Genomic DNA, 16,440 nt, shown 5'->3' on the forward strand with positions numbered 1-16,440 from the left:
AACTACACACTTATATTTTAATTTTATTAATTTTAATTGCTCATTGAGGCCTGTTTTTTAGGAATACATAATAATAATTTTATAATTATAATTTATAATTTTATTTCACCTTTGTGATGTATGTTTGTTATGGTACTGCCATCATTTAATGTAAGGTGATGATTCCAGGACACAAAATAAATGAAACACCATGTGTTGTATTGACACATTGTTTATATATCCTCACATGTTGTCGCAGAAATGCACGGTTTCTTCTGTACATCAAGGCAAATCTGTTTATTTTGTAGGAAATATAATCAAGCACAAATTCACAACTTTTTTTTTACAGATTTACAACATAAACCTAAGTCAGTGTGACTCAATGAAACCTTGGTTTTGTGTTTTTATGAAAGATGAAAAGATGAGTGACAGGCTAAACCAGTTTCTGCCAGTCGGGCTTTGTTACGACTGAAAATAATTGTCTTAAAAAGCACTGTATCCAAACACAATCTTGATATTTATTTTGATGTGTATAATTATTCCAAGTGTTGTGTGAGAAAATTGTAGTGTTTTTTGTTTTGTTTTTTGTTTTTTAAATAAAAATGTAAATGAAAAAGGCAGAGGTAGAGGGAGAGTGAAACAAACAAACAAACGTGTTTTCTCCATGATGTGAACTCATCACCCTGAATCAATCAAAACATCTCTTATGAAGCACAACAAAAGATGTTTATGTCTCTTTTTTTTTAATATTTTTTTCTTGGCTTCTTCTGACGGAGATGTGGCTGCCACAAAACAGGCTCACAAGTCTAGAGGTTAATGGATCGACGGCACCACAACAAAGGCAGCCCGAGGGAAGCGAGAGTGAAAAATGTTTTGTGCTAAGGAGAGATTTTCCAGTCTTTCTGTCTTTCTCTGCCAGAGTGGCTCTTAGTTCCCTGCAGGTCCCTTCACATCCAGGGACTGGTGAGCAGCTCCTGCCTGGAGATTGCACGCTGATGGGTCACAGTAACCATTAGGACCAGCTGCACCAGGAGACCCAGGGACACCGGGTTGTCCAGGGACACCTGGAGGGCCCCTCTGCCCGTCCCGACCATCTCGACCATAGCCGGGTCTGCCTGGTTCACCTGTGGTTGTAAAATTAATTGTAGAGTGTTTCTTGCTATGTATAGTACACATTTTACACATTACATCATCTGTGCTGGACAAAATTGGAAGAACATTACAGGAACACTTACAAGGACACATTTCACTGTTTTTTCACACATTACTGCTGTTAATGATCAGAAAGTACCAAGATGTTGGACTGTTTACAAAGGCAACACATAATTATGGGGTCAGATTTATAAACTCTGTTTATGTAAGAGTTTAAAAAGTGGATGAACATAATAAAACTCCACTGAAGTGAAGTTGACTGGAGTAAATAGACACCATGATCATATCTTCTCTTTTCACCTTTCAGGTCTCTTGAGGGGGAACGTGCCAAAGTCAATAAGAGCCAGTAGGTGGCAGAATAGTAACCACAGTTTGCTAAATGTGCTCAATACCCAACGAAGAAGAATCAACCTGAGGATTAGCAGGTTGTGCTTAGCTGAGCTCAGCTCAGCCTCTGAGGAAACTGTCCATAAGTAAGTAATACAGCTCTAAATAAAACATGTTTTGTGTTTGATCTTTTTTTTTTTAAGAGACATTGTTGGTGTCCGGTACTAAGGTATGTGGTTTTTTAATATAAAGAGGGATAGTTTGAGTTTTCATGTAGTGTAGCCCAAGAGAGGGTCTTTAAAATGCAGTTATAGCACCGTCTGCAGGGAAGGAAGAGGTGTGCAATATGAACCAAACAGGTGCCATCTTTTTTTCAGTTCATAGTATTTTGTAAAACTGGAATTTCTTTAGGTCAAATTATCTGGAAATTCTGCTTTCAGTACTCTGTACTCAAAACTATTTGTTAACAAAGGGTTTCTCTTGACTTGTAACATAAATATCTACAAAGAAGAGGAATCACTTTTGGCTTGTCTGCAGTAAGCAGTAAAGCAATAGTCTGCACTGTCATTTGATGAGGTTTTACATAGGATGCTCTTCCTGATGCAACCCAACCTGGGACGTTGGTACTAGGTAGTATTCAGCCAGAAGCTAGATGTATATAATAAGCAAGTTCTACATACCAGGAAGTCCAGGAGCTCCTGGTTGTCCTTTTGCACCTCGTACAGTCGGCCCTCTGGAACCTCTGTCTCCCATTTCACCTAGAACACATTACATAAAATATATTTTATGGCTGAATTTAATAAACAATAATGACTAAAATGACATAAAAACGAATAGAAGATAAAATTTTAAAAAACGCATCAACCTTTAGGTCCCTTATGTCCTATGAGTCCCAATGGGCCTTTAAGTCCTGGGAGGCCTCTGGCTCCGACTTGCCCAGGGTAGCCATTGTCTCCTGGAGGTCCAGGTTGGCCTGGAGGTCCAGGTTTTCCAGGTAAACCTGCTACGCCGGACTCTGGCCTCCTCAAACTAGCTGCTAACTGGGCAAGCTGTTCTGTTAGAGAGCAACAAAGGAGGTGATGAACCCTGGTGACAGTGTTGATGTAGTCGTGGTTGTGGTTGTGAATGTTGTTGTTGTTGTGGCTGGTTTTAGAACAAGACTCTTTGTTATAGTTGAACATACCAGAGCAAGAAGACTCAACGCTCCATCACTTCGGTTCAGACTGAGGTGAAACCATATTATGATATCCTCACAATATATTTTTTTCATTCACCTTAGTATATTGAGCATAAGGGAGTACTTTTTTTCAAGCAGTGGCAAAAAAAGGTATGTTTATGATGTGAATGTTATAACGTTCATCTCCTGTGGCTTCTTTCTTAATGGTACTCTTAAAGTTTTTAGTTTTTTGGATGCTAATAAAAATTCATGCAGCAGCTGCTGTTCTCTGCCATTCTCTTTGGAAAATTTCCTTCTCCACAGACTCTTTGCTCAGAGCAGAGGAGTACAGGACTGCTGGAGGTGAAATTAATTTTTCAGCATACAGGGCATAAAAAAGTCATGAGCGTAGGAGATGAGTTGCGGAGACGAATAGAGAGAACAGAGGTTGTGACTTCGGCAAAAAAAACGCTGCTGAAGCCGGGCAACAGGATTTTTCATCTATCAAATAAACAAAGTCGGAAGCCTATCTGGTGTTCCGGTCATTACGAGTTCCCACTTTGAACTTGAGAGTATTCAGCGAGTGCTCGGATCAATGAGACACCAGAGGCGATGCTCTGTGTGTAGTTGTGTAATGAGGCATTCTGGGAAAGATTAAAGTCAAGGTATGAGGTGCAAATGAATGATAAACGGGGTCAAAGACTGTCTCCCCTCCCCCCCCCTCCCTCTCTCTCTTTCTCTCTCTCCTTACCTTGCATGACTCGCATGCAGACTTGTTTGATGTGTTGATCACTCGGCTCCTTGCCCTGAAAAAAGAGTGCAGATTTCATTACACAGCCTGAAACATTCCAGTCATGACCCTGTGAAGCTGTTATCAACTGAGCACTTCTCCTGTTCATTTATTTATTCTTTGGGCTCTTGCATGGAAGTTATGTTTATGTTGTTTTCTGACTGACTGCCTTCTCTGAGTTGGTTTTTGCTTTTGGTTTGTTTTTTGTTTTTTCAGTCAGGAAAAGCTGGAATATCAAAAAAGGCTATGACTCAGTAAGAGCTGATGTGCATCTAAATTCTGGGTTATTAAAACGTATTTTTATTTTAATTTATTCAGCATGTAGCTGTGTTAGTTTCTATCAAGAGCTGAAATAGTTTTGTGGGGTCAGATTGGGGCCAACAGTGTCTTCAGCATTCCTGAAGAATACAAGTGGCATTAAATGTGTTTAGTGGTTAGTGGTTTAGTGGTTAAAAGTGAGACTAGAGAGATTCATTTTAATTGTGCAATTTATTTTAAATTTCAATGCAAAGTCATTTCCCACTAGATTTTTAAAGCTTTCCTTGAAAACACATAGTAATGGCATTGTTTTTTATCAAACAGTTAGCCCAAAAAATGCTAATAATGAGAACAAAAAATCTTGGATCAGCAATATAGTGTAAATAAACAAAGGTTAGCTTAAAGCTAGCTGAACAAACAAAGGTATTTATAGATAATTATGTCGATTTCACAGAAAAATTAAGCCTGTGGTAAAACTAGTATCAATCCTGATTTTGGGCCTTTGAATATTATTTTTAGAAAAAAAAGAGTTGGAACTTTGTGCTGCAATTATCACAGAGCCCAGGCTGTGATGAAGTCTTCATCAGAGTGAGTTTTACAAAGCTACAATCCTGTGGAGCTTCTATTTTAATCTTCTTCCTTTTTTTACTTTACCATACTACTATTTCTCCTCTGCCAAAAGATCAAATAAAAAGGGATGAAAGTAATACAATTGAGCAAAATATATAAAAGAAATGTATAAAAAGAAATTGAGGTGAGCAAAAGGGCACTGGATGCATAGAAGAAGTTTTTGTTTTTTTTTGGTAAAGTTAGTGAATGAAAATAAAATCTCACAGCAGTTCGCTGACTTTTCTTCATATGGTTTTAAAAATACTCTCTGGGAGCAGAAACGTCTGCCAGAGCCTGTCTCCTGCAGGTGAGTTAATAAGCTCTAACTGCACTGTGATAAAAGTGAAAAAGGAACACGTGTTCAAAGGGTCTGCTACTATAAAAGAACCAGAAGAACACGGTATAATGTGTGAGATGGAATGTTATTGATCTCAGTGAGGAAGCAACTGTCAATAACCAGAGAGCCTCAGACTAATGGGTAAAAAGAATGTAACAAGAAACATGGTCGTGTCTTTTCTGAAACACTGAGTTTTTTAGAATTTCTCTAAAATTACTTCCAGTTCAGGATAAAGAAATAAGAAAAGGAAATCCCAGCATGACATGATTGGAATAAAGAGCGACCAATTACTCCAGCAGTTTTCTTTAGCAAAATGAATTAAATAATGGAATCAAAAGAACACTTGAGATGGAAGGCTGTGATTGTCAAACATCACGTTAAAAATCTGGATATGACAGGGTTTTTTTTTTTCATTCTTTATATTTACTTTGTTTCGTTTTGGTACCTTTGTTTCTTTCTTTCTGTCTGTCTCTCTTTGTCTTTACTTCTTTAGTTATTAATTATTTTTGTAATTATGTCACTTTAGGCCTAGGCTGCTGGGGTAACTCCCGGTCATTTCATCACATTGTAGAACCTCATCCTGTCACAGACCACAGCTGAAGCATTTGTTCACCAGATGTGGGCCCAGATATATTTATTCAGATATATTTGAAACTATAAAAAAGATTTAAATTGTTTTTTTCTAAATTGAACGCCTTGAGAGTTCACTCTCCAGTTTGTTGTTATCCTTACTCGTTCTCATGCCCTTTTTTTCCTCTTGAACCTACCGCAGGTCCCTGAGACCCTCTGACTCCAGGTAGTCCTCTGTTTCCCTGCATGCCTCGAGGTCCAGGTGATCCCAGGGGCCCCTCAATACCAGGCTGGCCTCGACTTCCTTCAGGTCCTCTTCTTCCAACATCGCCAGGGTTACCGACCTTAGCAGAAAATGATGCACCCGAACAGGTAAAATGTTACTGAGGTGCAGACCTTCCACAGATACTAGTGAAATAGAAAACTCTGAGATCCTCCAGTAAAAATATATCAGTTTGAACTCACCTCCCCTTTAGCTCCTGGGTCTCCTGGCTCACCCTAGCATCAATAAAACACAGGGATTGGAGTCAGAAGTTTAGTGTGCAGAACTGGTCTGTGTTTTCGTGACTTACACTGACAGTGTGGTGCGTTAACAACTTACAGAGTCTCCTTTGTCACCGGGGTTTCCCTCGTCACCTTGTTCTCCCTATAAAAATGCTGTCAGTTAGTTACGAATGCTCATTGAATGCATGAATAAATCAACCCATACAACACATACTTTATTTTTAATAAGGAAAAGTTATTAGTATAACATTGCAAAGCATCAGTGTTTTATACCTGATCGCCTTTGGGTCCTGCTTCTCCACGCTCTCCCTGTTGTTAAAAACAATATCGTTTGTCAATGACGCGAATGGTCTTTTTTATGTGTATATTTTCAGACGCTAGAGGGAGCTAAACTGCTGTTTGTTGGTCATAAATCTGACTGACTGTTGAAGACAATGAAGTCAAAAATCTGTATAAGCCTCTGAATGAGACGCAGGTATTTTCTTACTCTCTCTCCTTTCACTCCAGGAAGACCTGGAGGACCGGGAAGACCTGGAAGTCCAGGGTCACCTTTGGGCCCCTGTAATGAATAACAGAAAGTAAAAGGGAGAGGAAATGAATACAACAGGGATATAATTATTTTTTGAATTTGAAATAACATCTGCTTTCACTGCAAAGCCACCTGACAAACGTGTAGTGTTATTGCTACATACAGTAACCAGTAGCTGTAGCCAAATGAGGGAGGATGTGTTGTTTTTCTGCACATTGTGCTCCTGCACTTTAAGCTCAGCATCGCCACATATTCCCTGGGATTTGCTCACATCTGCTTTGATCACAGACTGACTTCGGGGGCAGGCCGGGAGAACAGAGAGCTCATTCAGTCCGCTCCTCTCAGGTCTCCCCTTACCGCGAAAATAGACCTCATGTGAGATCCCGACTCAGCCTATTCTCTGAGACATTCCAACAAAACCACATCCAAGACTATGAGCTCGGTGGCTTCACTCTTCTTTGACCGATTTTTAAGCTGCTATTACTTGGTGGGTTTTCAAAACATTAGTGAGCTTTGGATGAAAACAAAATAACTTATTTAGAGGTGTTAAATATTCATTCACATCTAAAGAAAATGCACATATAACTTTCAGGAATTCGTATTAAGAAAACTAATATACACATAGTAATTAAATCTCACTCTGTGGTGACTGCAACTTACCCTGGCCCCTGACTTTCCGGCTGGACCCACGGGACCCTGCTCTCCTATAGCTCCCTATGGGCCGAAGAATATTATAATAATACAACACCTGGTAATTAATTCCACAAAATTAAACAATTAAAAACAATTGAAATAAATGGAAGTAAACAAAAAAATAATGAGGAAATTCAAGACAACATATAAAAAGGCTACTCTATATGCAAACAACAAAATAACAAGTCTGAAAATAGCTGTGTGAATTGCGAAGAAGGTAGTGACAAAAAGCGAAAAAAACACTCACAGGTTCACCGATAGGTCCAATAGGTCCCACCTCTCCCTGCTCTCCACGCTCCCCCTGTGGTGTGACAATAAAATAACATGCTAGTACAAAGAAACATGACAGAGAGCAGGAGACAGGTTCAACGCACGTGGCTCATACAGAACTTACAGACTTGCCAGCAGAACCCAGTGTTCCTGGGAACCCTGTTTCGCCTGCATCTCCCTGCATGGAAACAACCGGAAAGAACATTATATTTGGATAATTTAAGGCCAAACTTAGCAACAAACATATTTAAAAAATAAAAAATAAAACAACCTTTGACCCACTCAGGCCTTTTGGTCCAGGGTCACCTGGCATCCCCTATGAGAGAGAAAAATACAGTAATAAAATACAATTTGATATGATTTTTTTATTTTAAAGATAATTATATTCATGTGATGTTAATTAGATAAAAGCTGGAGACTTTTTTTGGAACCTTTGACCTTGGGTAACAAAATGATCTGCATTTAATTCATTTAATGAACTGAAATAAGCAGAGTTGTTTTTCAGTGTAGCATCTTGGAGCTACACTACAGTAAATCACCCCTGGTGGGTTTACTCATGTGCATCCAATCAGAGTGGGTTTAGACAGTTGGAGGTTAAAGGTCATACTCACAGGATACCCCTGTGTTCCAACCTCCCCAGGAGCGCCTGCCTTTCCAATGCTTCCCTGCAGATAAACAGATGGTAAAAAAACCAAGCTCATACAGATCCTGGCAACAAAATAGCAATTATTTACTTGACGGTAACAGAAAATATTTTTTAAATTTGTCAAACATATTGTACCTTTGCCCCTGGCATCCCAGGAATACCCTCACGGCCATCCGGTCCAGGCAGCCCCTGAATATCACAAGACCAAGTGAGTTAATTGAAAAAAGAAAAAAAAAACTTCAGAACGGTTCTTGTTGATCAGGAACTCACAGGATCTCCTTTGGGACCCGGCAGACCTGTAATTCCTCTTGGCCCTTGAATTCCCTAATCAATAGCATAACAATATAATTAGGCACAAAATTCACATCCAGAACAGTGAATAAGTTGACTTCTATAAATGCAATAAAACCTCAAAGTTGGCTTAAAGACCTTTAAGGTCATACTATTTGCATGAAACTGGAGCAGAGATCATTTATGATTCAACAATAAACTGTGAAAAAAACTGACAAATTCGATAAACAGTAAAACTCCTTTCTAGTGTAATATGACCTTTGAGCTCAAAGGTCACACAAATTCAGCAGCAATTTCCTCCTTTGTCTTTTTCTCCCAACTCCAAAATCTTGTTTAAAAAAGGGTAATTCGTAAATATGATTAGTTTGCTTTGACAAACTTATCATTTCTTAATGTAGTCGTGGCAACAGAAAATGCACTTAATAATTTGGCACCAACCTTTTCGCCTGCAGGCCCAGACTCACCCATGGCACCTCTCTGACCTTGATCTCCCTGAAATAATTAATTCCATCATATATTTATGACTTGCACATCAAATATATATATACAGTTATATTAAAAAATAAAATTATATTGGCTTACTTACAGTCGCCCCCATGACACCCTGGGGACCAGGCTCGCCATCATGACCTCGAGGACCCTGCCAGAAGAAATTTAATTAAAATATTTTACAGTAACACAATGTTCAATTTATTTGAAAGCGATTCGGAGTGATTTAAATATTTATGCGAGTTAAGATGAAACAAGGAAATCTTAAACGCCTACCATCTCACCCTTGGCGCCTATCATTCCCATAGATCCACGGTTTCCCTGCGGGCCCTAAAATTACAATTGATCCAACACGTGACTCAGTGAGTGAAAAAATATTAACCAGACAGTAAAGAACAAACGATGGATGTTTTATTCAACAGCATCTCACCCGTGGTCCTTGTGTTCCAACATCTCCTGGACCTCCCTGGTCTCCCTCTTCACCCTGAGGAAAAAATACATAAATAAACAATATTAAAATATTATAAAGAACCTCAAACAGTTTTTTAAAATGATGATAGGGCTAGGCTTCTTTTAGTAGAGAGAATTCAATAGATTCTACTCTAAAATGTGGTTATTATCTTTTAATGGTGTTGAAGGGTGAAAAACTGCTCTTCTTATAAATAAATAATGTGACAGAAGGCAAGGCATTTCCTCAAGAAAGATAATTTGATGATACGTTACAACATTAACTAAACATCATTTTTAAAAGCCTGCTATTTTTATTTTTATTTTTTATTTTATTTGTAGATTTTAAGGCCAAATATTAATATAGTTTATGTTTAGAAGACTTTTTTCATTATGTTATTTAATCATTTATTGTCTGCCTTTTTTATTATTTACATTTTCAACCACAGCAGAACCATTGGTTGTTCTGGATTCGACTGTAAACATCTTCATATTTAGAAAGGAGAGCATGTAAAACTTTTAGTGAAGGAGAAAATCACACCCGGGGACGAAGCACAGAGTGACAGTAAATCATAGGCTGGCACAGCGTTATAAAGGAAGATAGGCCCAGACTCATTTCCATTTATATAGTGCACGGACACATTACAGGGAGAGGGGTAGTTGTTGCTCGAACATCATTTCTAATAAATCATCCTCCCTACATTACACGATGTCAGAGTCATTACACACAGGCATGTATCACTTCCTCCAGAAAATAGAGCAGCACAAATAATGCTTGTCCTGGTGAAGCCGGGAATCACTTTTTCACATATAAGTCAGGGATCATTTTTTTCTGATGTGGAAGAGAGTGACATGTTTGACAGTCCTTAAGTAACTATTTATGCCCTTTAACGTAAATGTGTATTCATTGTGTTGAAAAATCTCCCACGCCCAGGTACTGGATTTTCTCTCGAAGACAATATTTAGTATGTTACCTTGTGTCCCTGTTTGCCTGGTTCTCCTGCCTCCCCTTTTACACCTTTATGGCCCTAAATATAACAAAGAATAAAAGAAGTTGTTAATATATATATATATATATATATATATATATATATATATATATATATATATATATATATATATATTTGAGGACAAAAACAACATCATGTTAATGCAATTTAACTCACTTTCATGCCAGGTAGGCCTGGATGTCCAGGGGTTCCAGGTGGACAAGAGTCTGGACACTGAACAAATTCATAGTTAGTAGTAAAAATTTTAGTTAAGGTTAATTTAATTTTTTTTAATCATTTATCTTTCTAAGTCTTCTGCAGAATTGATTACCAAGTCAGTGTTGCCCAACATTCCAGCTGTGCCCTGAAATTCAAGGGGGAAACTTTAATGAAAATAGCTTGAAAGTTAAATTAAAATGTAATTACTTTTCCAAGATGTTAGCTGATAAGAAAATAATAGTTGAGTGTATTTATTATAAGACAAAACCTGTCACAAGAAGCTGTATCACTTACTCTGGGGCCTGTTGGTCCACGGGGTCCCTGTGGTCCTCTAACACCCATGGCCCCCTGAGCAAAGAAAAGAAAATGTAAATAATGCATATCCATTTTAAATACTACAGTAGAAAATAATTACTTCTCATTATTATACATAGAGTATGTCTGTGTGTATGAGTGCAATCTAGGCATAGTAATAATGATAATTAAGTATATTGTAGCACCAGTTACAGCACAGGATGAAGTTTTACAGAATGTTAATACAACATAAAATTGATATATATATATATATATGTATATGTATATATATACAGTATATATATATACAGTATGTGTGTGTGTGTGTGTTACATTATATACGTTATACATTAAAGTGCAACCGTTCATATCATATTAAAGTGGGCAAAATAAGTACAAATCTAATATTAAACGAGCTTGTGAAGACCAGGTCAAACAGTGCAGTATAATCCCGTTTAGTATGAACCTAATTTTGAAGTTTAGTCTTTACTCACAGGGGGTCCGGCTTTACCCATTTCACCCTGAAGTCCTGACGGCCCAGGTGGTCCCTGTGATTAATTAATAGTGACAAAGCTTTAATGAATAAGAGATAATCATTTTAAAATATGACATTTTACATTATATTAAAAACAACACTTACAGTTGGTCCATCTGGACCCACACCCTGAAAAGAGATGAGACATGATCATTTTACAGTAGACACAATATGCATAAAAATAACAGACAGCTGTGATAGCTGTTATGTATTAAATGTTATTGGTTAGGACTAATAATTTTGGAGGGAAAATCCTACTCACAGCTGATCCACGAGGTCCAGGTTTCCCAGGTTCTCCCTGTAGAATTTTAGCAATCAGTTAGTTTCATTAATTTTTTGTATGTATGTATGTATGCCAGAAAAAAACAAAACATCTTCAATGTTGTAAAGTAGAGTTCTGCTAAATGAGGCTGTGAATCAACTCACTTAATCACATGACTCAGCTGCACACAGTTGACCTAGCAAAGTTTATCTTAATGAAAACTGATGTCCGGGCTTCATTCCTCATAGAGATTACACAGAGGACTTGCAGGATTAAGTCTCATTTGTCATGAGGAATTGGTTTATGCACTGCAGCTCCTGTTGCCATTCCAAAACAGTGCACAGCGGCTGGGCACCATAGCATTTAGAGTTTTTAAAGTGGGAAAGTTAAAGCTCATCACTCACTTTCTGTCCTGGGGGACCATCAGGTCCAGGATCTCCAATTGGGCCACTCAAACCCTGCAAAGTACAAAGTTTTAACCAAAGTTGAGCAGATTAATGTTTCACCGTAGGCTTGATATAATAAAAAAAAAAAAATCAGCAATTAAATGTTTCTCACTGACAATGATTCAGCCCCAGATCTTCATAATGTAAATTACAGAATAATACTTCCGTGGGAGGGGCTTGGTTATTTGTAGGCGTGGTTTAGTTTTGTAAATCTACACCTCCTAAAGGTGTTAATAAATACTGCAATGCTACTTCCCTCTTGTTGGATGTGTAAACGTTACAGCGTTGTTTTATATTGTCCACAAGAGTGTGCTGACGTTAATATGAATACTGACGTCAGAATTGGGGGCAGAGGGCAGAATTCCTCTGGTTCACTTTAAACAAGGCCATTGACAGGAATCATTCCACACTGTTCTGAGGATTCTCTACAGGAGACTCTAAAACAGCACAGACAGAACAAAGACGTCTTTGTGGACGGTTGTTTCAGAATCCTGGTGGCGTTACTGAGGAATGGCAGACAGCGGACTATTAAAAACCATACTTTTTATAATTTTTAAAAAACTAATATTCTCTCTGACCTGCATGTAAAGTTGCATGTACAAAATACACCCTTTACCACTAAAGGTAGTATTATGTTACCATGTGTGTTTGTCCTTCCTTTAAACCCAAAGAGAGACCAAGTCTGTCACACACAGGCCCCAGAACAAAGGAAATTTGGATTTGCTTTTCAAATTCCTCACATTTTTTTGCATGCACTTTTTCAAAAAATCCACAAGGGGTTCTATATTTAACATTTAATCCGTAAACAGGAGTTAATGATCTGAGCCTTAACATATCATCATCAACCCTGCCTTTATTTTTCATGATGGTCAGTAATGGGACAAACTTCAAATACGTCTACATTTTACTCACATCATTTCCAGGTAATCCAGGTAATCCAGAGGAGCCGGGTTTTCCTGCGTCACCATCAGGTCCCTGAAATAACCAAAATGCAGAATATAGAGTTTAGAGGATGACTGAGAGGTAAACACAACAACTCCTGAGTTAAAATTCTGTTTTGTCATGTACTTACAGCACGGCCATTCTCACCATCCACTCCCCTTTCCCCCTGTAAAAACAAAACAAAACCTTTTATTAACAGCCACAAAAGAACCACATGAACTGGTTCTTGATGTAGAAAATGTGATGACACATCACATCACAGTACTTACATCAATGCCATCAATTCCTGGGACACCTGCAGGTCCAGGAGGACCAGGAGATCCCTCACTCCTCTGAGGAAAATATTTTCAAATATCACCTTGTGTGTCTTACTGTTGATGTTTTCATTTTTATTTTACTCACAATTTTATACAGACATCATAAAAAAACACAAGAACAGGTGCGCCGCTAGAATATAAAACTGGATCATGGATACTGTGGAATTGCTGACAACCCAGAATGATTATTTCTACTTGCAGAAATAGTAAAATGAATAAAAACACAAAGAAACACAGGTTTTCTTTGCATAGAGGAAACTTTTGATGAAATGCTATTTTACAAAGCATAAAGAAAGCAATAAATATCCCTGATGAATCACTCTGGAATCTCAAAAGCCACATTTTAAAAAATGGAACTTCTCATAGAGAACCAAAGGAACACTCACCTGCACCTCTGTCACATCAGTCTACAAACAACAAAACGACAAAAAGAGAGGAGGTTAGTCTTACTTGAGAGGAGCAAATTAGCACAAGTTGCAGGAGCAGCACCAGGAGAGACCCTCTAATGCTGCGGGCCCGAGCCATGATCTCCCCAAGGGCAGGAAACGTAAAAATTAAATGGTCCTGTGTCTGGGAATTGTTGGGCTGAAGGAGCCCCGGACAAAACAACCCAAGTGAAGCCCCTCACCTATCTACACCATCCGTGGTCCTAGAGCCAAGAGGAGCTCATGTTTATGCATGATGTGCTGGGTTGCACAGGAAGTGATTGGAGGGTTGGCAGAGGGGACACTGCAGGGAGGGGCCACGCTGGGGGACGCCAACAATGAGCAGCATAAGCGGGTCATTTAAGAAGTGCTGAAATAACTTCGTCAATTTACATGGAAACTTTGTTTGTCCTTATATGTGAACCTTCTTTCTTCTTACCCTAAGCTGTTGACCTGACTTTTTAAACTCTAGATTCACTTTGAAGCAGCTGTTTCCATCCTTACCCGTGTTCTGGCTGGGAGGTCGTGACACGCCTCAGTCCTGGCTCGAGAGACGTCACAATGTATCAGCATTGACTGCAGATCAAACTAGATAATCACACAAGTAAAGTAAACTTTAAATTTTACACATGCTTTTCTGTTATTAACAACAACAAAAAAACATCAGGTTGTTACAAATGCTTCATATAAAAAAACATTCATTGAAATTCATTGAAACAAATTCAATTTGCGAAAGAAGTAACTTCAAAGTTCACAAACACAGTAATGTTAATTACCATAATTATTTGGATTTATCAGAATGCACTGCACTAATTATTCAATATTGTTGGAAATAATGGTTTATTTGTTTCTAATTTCCTTATTTTATAATTTGTCAAATCAATGTAGTACCACTGTTGGACATGAATTAGGTACATTCAATGTTTTTTTTCTTGAGGAGCACAGTAGACCACGGTGTTGGGCTAAAAGTTTTGTCCCTGTGGATGCTCAGACACAAAAACCAGACAGGATAGTGAGAAATGACAGAGATTCCCAGGCTTTAAAATCTGGTGTTTGTTTAGAGCTAGTATGTGTATAATTAGGATCACAGTGTAAAATATTTTAAATAATTCACTTTGCACGGTCAGCTTCCACCCATGAACTCTACCACCATGCATGGTATATTATAACTACTGTATTATAAAAAATTATAACGTAACTACTGTATGCACAGAACAAAAACTGTTAAAGAACTCTTAATAATGAAAAATCTTATTATTATAATTTTAATCAGATAAAAATAGCAGAGGAAACAATACAATTTCCGTTAAAACTTACTGGAATGGCCATCACAGGATTGTCCTTGAGTTTTCCTATCAATGTGAATCCATCCAAACTGACTTTTTGTCGGAATGGAATGCTCTGAGAACCAATCTCTACACAGTCCACAAAGAGTGTCACAGATTGTGTGCCGACATTCAACAGTAATCTGTGCCACTGGTCATTGAAAAGGGAAGGCAGGGGCCCAAAGACTACAGTCTGCCTCCCGCCATCCAGTGCTGTGAAGGTAAATTCCACCTCCTTTGACTCTCCATTGAGTCTGATGGCCAGCTGCTCATTTCCATTAATGTCCTGCATTTGCCAAATATTCCACTTTTTATCAATGGTGCTGGAGCCCATGCGAAGAACAGCTACAAACGCAAACTCCTCTGGCAGTCCTAATGGATAAGCTGATCTGAAACAAAAAAAAGAGTAAAACCGGATTTTTTTTTCTAAATATTTTTAAATGTATTGTACTATTATTTTGCCGTATAAAACAAGGTTAATTTAAGCCCATCTTTGACAATCAGAACCATGGACAGGGTAAACAGACTTCACCGGATTCACCACAAGGGGTCAGTCTGTACTCAAACAAGTCAATTTAATCGCCCTCACCTGGTGTTGATTCTGAAGTTGAACGCTGGCCCTATTTCATAAGCCACGTGCTGAGGAGATGACCCCGTGACCTTTTTAACTGTACCTCGTCTCGCCAGTTCCACGATATGAAACTGGGACATAATATAAAATCCTAAAGTAACAAAAGGATGACGAGTAGTTAATACAAATAAAATGTAAGTTCAGTCTGTTAATATAATATAAATTATAATTCCAAAATATTACATTCCACAATTTTAAATCTTTAATAGGCTATTTACCCGTACATTTCATTTTAATACTAAATTAAGTTGACAATAATAATAGTTACAATAGTGATAATTATTACTACAGACACAATTTAACACATTTCTATATCACTGTGTTTAACAAAAATATATATACAAAGCAGTGTGAAACAGCACTCAGTGGACACATACCATCACATAAAGTGACTCTAACTAAACCCAAACAAAGTTCATCTGTTGATTGGTAACTGTTTTTCTGTTTATTGAGATGCACCTTCTGGTATAAAAAATAAACTATGCAATACGCTTTACAGTAGGAATGAATTTACCACTGTTAGGATGATTACTAACAGTGGTTAGTCTTTTATTTATCAAATTTTTTTATTTATCAAATTAAATTCTAGGAAAAGTGAGCAGAATTGTTAGGCAGTGTGGTGTGTCCATGTTATAGATCTAATTATAGATAAAAAAAATGAAATAAGACTTTTTGATCCACTATATGTGCAAAAGTCATATATGTAATTAGACTGTAATACAGAAATCCTACTGCAATACAGTAGGATTTATACAAAGGCACAGTAGATGTCAGGTAAATATAGGGGAAGAGATCGTATCAAACCACCTGGGAAACTATCCTCTCCGACACTGATCTGAGGGCATGTGGACTGATGCTCCAATTGTAAATTACGTTGTGGCGAAAAGCGCACAGCTGCAAGGAACAGAGAACAACCAGTTAGTCCTGGAAATGTATCTATGTGCCTGTGTGTGTGTGTGTGTGTGTGTAAGAGAGAGAGAGAGAGAGAGAGAGAGAGAGAGAGAGAGA

At 37.9% G+C, this 16,440-nt stretch overlaps 2 protein-coding genes and 1 long non-coding RNA gene across 3 annotated transcripts; 1 reads left to right on the plus strand and 2 right to left on the minus strand.

Annotated features, from left to right (window-relative positions):
- Positions 1 to 212: 212 nt before the first annotated feature.
- On the minus strand, positions 213 to 14,308 carry col9a1b (collagen, type IX, alpha 1b). Its single transcript, XM_017037147.2, has 32 exons — positions 13,502 to 14,308; positions 13,004 to 13,066; positions 12,865 to 12,900; positions 12,705 to 12,767; positions 11,751 to 11,804; positions 11,347 to 11,382; positions 11,190 to 11,213; positions 11,044 to 11,097; positions 10,550 to 10,603; positions 10,368 to 10,400; positions 10,214 to 10,270; positions 10,022 to 10,075; positions 9,031 to 9,084; positions 8,877 to 8,930; positions 8,698 to 8,751; positions 8,550 to 8,603; positions 8,091 to 8,144; positions 7,956 to 8,009; positions 7,786 to 7,839; positions 7,446 to 7,490; positions 7,299 to 7,352; positions 7,152 to 7,205; positions 6,872 to 6,925; positions 6,170 to 6,241; positions 5,956 to 5,991; positions 5,780 to 5,824; positions 5,644 to 5,676; positions 5,376 to 5,522; positions 3,366 to 3,420; positions 2,324 to 2,512; positions 2,139 to 2,216; positions 213 to 1,103 (listed from the first exon to the last, which is right to left on the minus strand). Exons 1-32 carry the CDS (start codon positions 13,574 to 13,576, stop codon positions 907 to 909), a joined length of 2,040 nt encoding a protein of 679 aa, XP_016892636.1. The 5' UTR covers positions 13,577 to 14,308; the 3' UTR covers positions 213 to 906.
- On the plus strand, positions 1,185 to 6,306 carry LOC112487886 (uncharacterized). The gene is made up of 3 exons (XR_003051390.1): positions 1,185 to 1,604; positions 5,381 to 5,550; positions 6,190 to 6,306. It is a non-coding gene; the product is annotated as an uncharacterized LOC112487886 (long non-coding RNA).
- On the minus strand, positions 13,951 to 15,512 carry col19a1 (collagen, type XIX, alpha 1). Its single transcript, XM_025060948.1, has 3 exons — positions 15,391 to 15,512; positions 14,794 to 15,190; positions 13,951 to 14,064 (listed from the first exon to the last, which is right to left on the minus strand). The coding sequence occupies exons 1-3, from the start codon at positions 15,510 to 15,512 to the stop codon at positions 13,951 to 13,953; spliced, it is 633 nt and encodes a 210-aa protein (XP_024916716.1).
- Positions 15,513 to 16,440: the final 928 nt, after the last annotated feature.

The sequence above is a fragment of the Cynoglossus semilaevis genome, chromosome 12, assembly GCF_000523025.1.
Source record: "Cynoglossus semilaevis isolate Cse_v1.0 chromosome 12, Cse_v1.0, whole genome shotgun sequence".
NCBI lineage: Eukaryota > Metazoa > Chordata > Actinopteri > Pleuronectiformes > Cynoglossidae > Cynoglossus > Cynoglossus semilaevis.